This window comes from Epinephelus lanceolatus, chromosome 8 (assembly GCF_041903045.1).
Source record: "Epinephelus lanceolatus isolate andai-2023 chromosome 8, ASM4190304v1, whole genome shotgun sequence".
Classification (NCBI taxonomy): Eukaryota; Metazoa; Chordata; class Actinopteri; order Perciformes; family Serranidae; genus Epinephelus; species Epinephelus lanceolatus.
The window spans coordinates 8,799,545-8,806,916 of NC_135741.1; the positions used below are offsets into that span (position 1 = coordinate 8,799,545).

At 39.5% G+C, this 7,372-nt stretch overlaps 1 protein-coding gene across 2 annotated transcripts in view; it reads left to right on the top strand.

The window, feature by feature from the left end:
* The window catches only part of vwa5b1 (von Willebrand factor A domain containing 5B1), a 49,239-nt gene extending 44,411 nt beyond the window's left edge, over positions 1–4,828 (top strand). For both annotated transcript variants that reach the window (XM_078169801.1, XM_033630236.2), the window contains exons 21-22: positions 499–622; positions 4,044–4,828. In XM_078169801.1, the coding sequence (XP_078025927.1) occupies positions 499–622; positions 4,044–4,706 (787 nt within the window). In that variant the 3' untranslated portion in view covers positions 4,707–4,828. The remainder of the gene's footprint in view (positions 1–498; positions 623–4,043) is intronic.
* The last annotated feature ends 2,544 nt before the right edge of the window (positions 4,829–7,372 follow it).

The window sequence follows — 7,372 nt, forward strand, 5'->3', positions numbered from 1 at the left end:
ACACGAAGTGCAGCAGAGGCTGATTGGAATATCTTTAGTGTTGGAGGTATTTGGTATTTAATGATGGCGCTATGGGAAAAGTGAAGGGATCAGCAAAGTGATTACAAATCATCCTGAGGGGCACATGAACCTATGAACAGTTTTTGAGACATTTCACATAACACCTCATGGAGGAGTCAGATGGTCACCAAAGTCATTAGGATACATCCTCTTAGTACCATGGCTGTCTGTACAGAATTTCATGGTAAATCATTGAATAGTTGTTGAGATATTTTTGTCTCCAACAAAATGACTGTGGCCAACATTACTATTCCTAGAGCCATGCATGGCTAAAAAATCGTCCATTTACTGGATCCTATTGGAAATCCACAGATGTACCAGGACAATCAAAAGAAACAATTACTTTCCGTGTCCTCATAGAAGCAGTGGATTAAATCCTATAGTGCTTTGTGCTTCACACACTGTGATTCACATCTGCCTCTCCCTCCCCCCTGTTAGATTGGCCCTCAGCAGGACTCGTCTCTTGACTCGGGCCGCCAAAGGATTCATGTGTCGATCTCACAGCAAGTCCGGTGATTCAAGTGGAGAGAGTGAAAACGAGAACAAAGACTACATCCCTCTGGTAGGCAGCAGATCTATATCGTGTCAATGCTCTTGTCAACCCGCATTTCTTTTGATGGACACTAATTTGAACTGACTGTAGATCTGTCAAAGGAGACGAATGTGTCACTCTCTGTGACAGCTTGAATAGTTCAGCTCAGTGCAATAAAGTTTCAGTTTTATTCACAAGACAATTAAATACAAGTGCAATTCATAAGACATAATGGAGATGTGGAATGGGACAGAACGATAAGCTGTCTGCAGCTTGGAAATAGAGACCGAGACACTAAGGAGATAGTGTTTAAAATGTTTACTAATGCACTGTCTATTACACAACCTACAAAACACCTAAGACCCTAAGAACTAAACTAGCCTAATCCTAATTACTAAGTGATCCTAAGAGATTTATTCATTCTAAATAAAAGCTAAAGAGGTCAGATATAATAAACAGAGACATAGGGCAAATGGAAATAACAGTCCAATATAAATGGATTTCAAAGTAGAGTAGTTTATAAGTCCCCAGCCTTTTAGGGTATTCACACTAACATATTTTTGTGGTAACTGCTGCCCAAAACTCTTTTTAAAAACAAACACAGATGAAACTTTTATGGTTTTGGCAATCTCATTTCAGTAACAAACCCAAGCTCCAACATTGAGTTTCTGTTTTTTTAAGGTGCTTTTTCCTCATCTTATATGTATGTGAGGAAAAGTAAATTGGAGTCTGCCATTGAGCATATAAACAACATTATACAAGCTTTGTGATCGATATTAGATTCAGTAAGCTTAAGGAGACTGTATCTGTGGAAAAGAAGGTCAATGGGTGAGTTTACTTTGGACCATGATATGGCGCCTATAACTCTGTAAAATCTGTAATTTCACAAGTTAACTAGGAAAGGTATTGCATCATATAACATTACAGTAATTTAAATAAGACTCAAATTAAGACTTGTATGAGGTAGAAAAATAAATTAATAATACAAGTAGCTTTAAGTAGAAGAAAAAGCCTCAACTTAAAAAAATAAGCCAAAATATCTGGACAATTTTTTCATCAGTTCCTCAATATGACCCATAAAGTTTAAAAATTCATCAACATGCACCTGCAGGAATTTGGTGGACTGCATTCTCTCAGTAACTCAACAGTTTATTTTGATACAAACATGTTCAATGTTATTTAGATTTTTATTGAAATTAAAAATAATTAAGTTTGTCTTGCTTATATTTAAGGATAATTTATTGCATTTAAGCCATGTATCCACCTCAATCAGTCTCTGATTTAGATTTTGCAGGTCATTTAGGTTTTTGTGGAATAAGAATAAATTTGTATCATCGGCAAATATTACTTTGTTTAAAATTCTATCGGAATTCATAAAATCATGAATATACAATGTGGAGAGAAGTGGGGGACACCGTTCTTGATGGGTTTACTTTTGAGATTTGTGGACGATTACATAGTGCTCCCTCCCCTACATATTGCTTCTGAACCAACTGAGCGCTGTGCCTCTGACACCATAATGTTGTAGCCTGCTTAGAGGAATCTGAAATTCATTTGTGACGAATGCTTTTAATAAGTCAATAAAAATTCCAATGCTGCAGTGAGCCTTATCAATGGCATCATTGATTTTTTTGACAAGATCATTACCTGCTTTACAGGTGGCGTTCTTTTTTCTATAGCAATACTGTGATAGGATGGTAATATTTGACTTATTTAAGTCACTAAGTCTACTATATACAATTCTCACTATAGATATAGGTCGGTAGGTGTGCATATCATTTTTCACTGCATATCACTATGCAGTGAAATTCTGGCAATCTTTTTAAGCGCATCCCCACAAAGTAGAGAGACCAACAGTATAAACAAGAAGCTTTACAACTTAATTCATGATAGCATTAAGAACTTAAGAACTTTTTATCAGTCCATGCTAAATGAGAGCATTTTATATTCAGTCTTCATTTCTGTCAGTTGACGTAAATAAGAATGAATTCAGATAATTGTCTTGAAGATACTGTCTGACAGCAGCATGCTTTGGTTGACTGATTACATTTTTTTTTTAGATTTTTTACCGATGGGATAAAATGAGTGTTGAAAGATCAGTAAATCATTGCTGCCATTTCCAGCCTGGTGTTTGATTTTGGTGTTGGAAAGCACAGTTGTTTTGTGACCCCAGCTGAGGACTTCATTGAGCACCCTTCAGGATCACTTTTGATCCCCTGGAGAGGCTTTAATAAGCTCAGTGCAGTGTCTTCGCTTACTTCATTCATTATTCATTATGTGTGAGCTTATTTCTGTGATTGATACATGATTCTTTATTTGCATCACTTCGATCATTGACATAGTGCTTACAGACTTTGTTGTTTCTAAAAATGGATTTTAAAATACGCCTAATAAGCCATTGCGTCTGATCTACAGCACCATAGTCCAGAGGGCTAAGGTGTTCAGCCTGTAAGCATGGTGTATCTGATTCAAATCCAACCTAAAACTGTTGTTTGCATGTCACCAATACCTTTGAAAATTTGTCCTGTCTCTGAAATACATAAAGGAAAACGATGATAAAGAGCAGGTTAGTGGTGGATACCAGAGATTTAATCTGTTATATGTATGCACAGTTTTAAAGTAAATTTATGTAATAGCTGACTTACACATGACCAAATAGTATTGAACTTGCATTCTTAACAATAAATACCAAAAAATTCACTCTATATTTCACTATTAATTTGATCAGTAACTGACTAAAGACAGAGTCATGTAATCTAAGCCAAGTAAACTGAAAACAATGCGACAATTAGGCAGGTTTCTCTTTTAAAATTGGTGTAAAATCATACAATAAATACTGTTTCTGTGAGCATTACCTTCATTTTTCTGCCTTGCGAAAGAAATTGCCAGTGACAGAACAATCCTTTGTAATTCAAATGTTGCTTGGGGGCTCATAGCAGTGTCCAGACTTATTGTAATATTATTAGACCACACTCTGATTCTACCTGAAACCACAGAGACCTTGAAGGACACTCTAATTATGCTGCTCACACCACCTTGTTCATGTATTATTCATCACTTTTCAAATTCAAAGGAAAGAAAACATCCGTTAAAAAATGATAGAACGGCTGTTCCTAAAAATGATTTCTCTCCTCCTTTAGCAACGACCATCGAGGTGTCCTATTGTGAGGCATCTCACGCCCAGCTGCTGATTGGAGCAGGAAGTAATGAACCATGGAGGATTGTTGTTACAATATGCAGTGCAGAAAAACAGCATGCACTCAAATCAGTTGATCCATTGCTCCCTCACGTCTGACTTTGTTTGTTTGTAATGCATAAAAAACACAAATTGCTAACAAGTCAATGTTCCCCTTCTCCTCTACAAGTACCACTATACTGCTGATTAAAAGTTAGGAAAAAAATAACATAAGCTTTACTTTATGTTAAGCTGTAAACTATTTCCTCTGCACAGGTATTGCTGCAGTTGGCTAGTGGTGCATTTCCCCTGGACACAGCTCTGTGTGATGCCATTAGTGTGCCCATGGACAAGCTAAAATGGACGTCCCCCTTCACCAGTCACCGCACCAGCCTGGGGCACCTGTCTCACTCCAGCAGCCGCCGTGCTGAGAGCGCCGATGGCGAACGCAGATCCCTGTGTGAACCAGAAACATATCAGCAACCTGCAGAGTACACTGTAGGCATTCACAGCCCGTCTCATCTGACCAAGAGCTCCTGGACGGATGCTGGCTCTTCCTCATTAGGCAGTCCCTCCTCCGCCGCTGCTGAGCCCCCGCTCTCCCCACACTCCCAGGGGGACAGCGGACGGGGCTCCGGGTCAGGGGCTTTGGAAACAGCATCGCCCAGCAGCGTGCTAAAGAGGATGCTGGATCCAGAGAGCATGGTGTGGGCCACAGCTGTGGCCCTCGCTTGGCTGGAGCACAGCTCCGCCAGTCATTTCATAGAGTGGGAACTGGTAGCCGCCAAGGCCAGCATGTGGTTGAGTGCGCAGGAAATCCCAGAGGGCCGAGACTTAGCCTCCGTCAAGGCTGCCGCCAACCAGCTCTTCATCATCCTCAGACACTGGGATGAAAACCTGCAACTGAACATGCTCTGTTACAACCCGAACAGTGTCTGAGGCCTGCTAATCCAAGGCTGAAAATACAGACCGCAGAAAGCACTCAGCTCAATGTGATACTATGCTAACTGAAGCTGTACTGAAGCTGTACTATTCTCTGTTCGGCAGTTTGTCCTCTGGAGTCTGATTTTGCCGTTGCAGTTGTGAACAATGTGTATTTTCTTTTGTTCGTGTGCTGTTCCTCCAAACATATCACAGGCTCTTCAGAGGCACTACGTGCAAGCTGTTACCTCGCTGGTGCCATATACTGTAGCTAGATCCCTGTAAGCACGGGATCTGATCAGAGCTATGCCACAGATTTGAGTTTCATGACGACGAATGTCAGTGTTAACTTAGTAGCATGCTGGACCACTGACCATCGAGAAAAGCTCTTATTGTCATCATATTGATGTTATGGGGAGAATGCTACAAAACAACTGTTTGAGAAAACTGTTCCACTGATTGACACATACTGTTTCTACATTTTCATCAGTTTCTGGATTAATTGTACTGTGGAAAATGTTACATGACAACATCTGGGTCCTTGCTAGCAGTACTGCCTGTCTTTTCTAATGCCCGTTACCATTACAGTGTTCTGAATATTTGCCCTTTCTCTGGTTTGATTATCGCAGACACAGAAAAATATGCAAAAAGCTCAAGAAAATATAAAATATATGTTCAGATTTGTTTAAAAAAATAAGTGTGTTTGGTGGGAATCTATGAATGTGTATCCCACTAGCATGTAATTTAGTGTTTATTATTTAAGGAGACATACAGTTTATTTTTTCACTTATCTGAGTATACCTGTCTTAGAGTAGAGGTCCTGATCATTCATTAACTTTAACCAGATGGTCTAACCAAAATTAACCTTGCTACAGGCTAAATGTTCACTATGTAAGTGAATATTTATGCCTCACCAATTTAAAAGTGATTTCACAAACCATGATTCACAAAGTTGTTATTAAACTTTTACACCCTGTAATTGCTGCGTAGCTAACTAAACCAACTGACAAAGGGGACTGCCCGTTGTTTAGACAGGCCAAAATTCTGAAGCCCTGTTAGTCAGAAAAAAAGCCCATTTCTCTGACTGTCCTAAAAACAAACGCTCATTACTCCTGAGATCCTGTTTCTCCAAAAAATATACACACTCCCTGCTGTTTAATGACCCAATTGAAAAAAGATGTCAAACATTTCTGTCAACCATGGGTAAGTTATTTGTACATTATTTCGTAATGAATATGAACAAAACCCACTTGGTTATGCTCAGGCAAAGATCATATTTGGGCTTAAAACACCTACGTTTGGTGGCACAAAAGACACAAAAATACCCGGGAATGGAGGCCTAAACACGCTGAAAATGCAGCAAGGAGTCAATAAAAAACTCAGGAATGGTGGATTAAACATTGACGATAAACGAAATCGCAAAAGGTCGATAAAAACACCTGGAATAGGTGACTGAAATGTGTTCAGGCTGGGCAAACATACCTGGGATTGGTGGATCAAACATGCTGAGAAACGCCACAATGGATCAGTAAAAAACACCTTGGATTGAAGGTTTGAATGTGCTGAGAAACGTTGCAAAGGGTCATTAAACATTGGGGATCGGTGACTCAAATGCCACTAGGAAACTGAAACTAACTGCAAGGAGTGTGTATTTTTGTGTAGAAAAGGGGACTTTGGAGCATTGGACATTTTTTTGGAATAACAGGCTATCAGAGAAATCATTATTCTGTCCAACTGCCATGGGCCAAAGAAGGCTTTTTCCCATTGACTTACATGGTGAAAAATGTAAATCAGTGGATACAATTTTTGAGCATCACAACCCTTCCAAAATGACTTGTTTCATTATCAGAATTTGATCCATTTGGTCTGGTAACATTTAGAAAGTCTAGAGGAGCTGCAAGATTAAATCATTTTATTACCATACAAGTTAGAGGAGCACTAAACCTGAATTTACCCCACTCTAGAAGTCTCTAGTGTGCCTGCTCTATGGGTCCTAGGATGCGGAACATCCAGGTAATTTCATGCCCAGGAAATGTTTTGGCTTCATGTGCAACTAAGCAACTTTCAAAGGAATGAACAGGGACCTTCCTCCAATGCTGTATCCAGTCGTCTTAATACATCCATGAGGTGGATGGATGGGTCAAAAAAACCCAGGACTTTCACCCAGGAGACTGCTGTTTGCGCCCAATGTGAGACCAGAAGTCATCGTTGACTTGTTGATGTCACGTGGTGACGTACCACGTTACAAAATGTACGTACTTATTTCACCCGAAACCATGATGTTTTACAAAACCTTAACAAGTAGTTGTGTTGCCTAAACCTAAATGTAAACCACTTCTTTACAATGTTAAATAGCGCCTTTTGGCGGTACCTTCCAACGGACATATATGTAGTTTTGGAAGTCATTGGCAGACGACCTATTCTGTTATTGAAATGAGGACATGTTGGTTCTGTCATGCTTACAGCTCATTTACCGCAAGTGCCTATCCAAGGTTTCAAGATGGCAGAAAATGTAGATCTGTTCACTGCAGTTTAATCAGTGTGGGTAATGATTGGCTCTTTTTCTTAAACATACAGTAGGTACCCTTCTTTCTGTCTTTCTTTCTTTCTTTCTTATTTCTTTCTTAAATCTGTGTGAGGCCGGTGCAGGCATCTTTCAGTATTGATTTTCCTCTTTCCTGTTC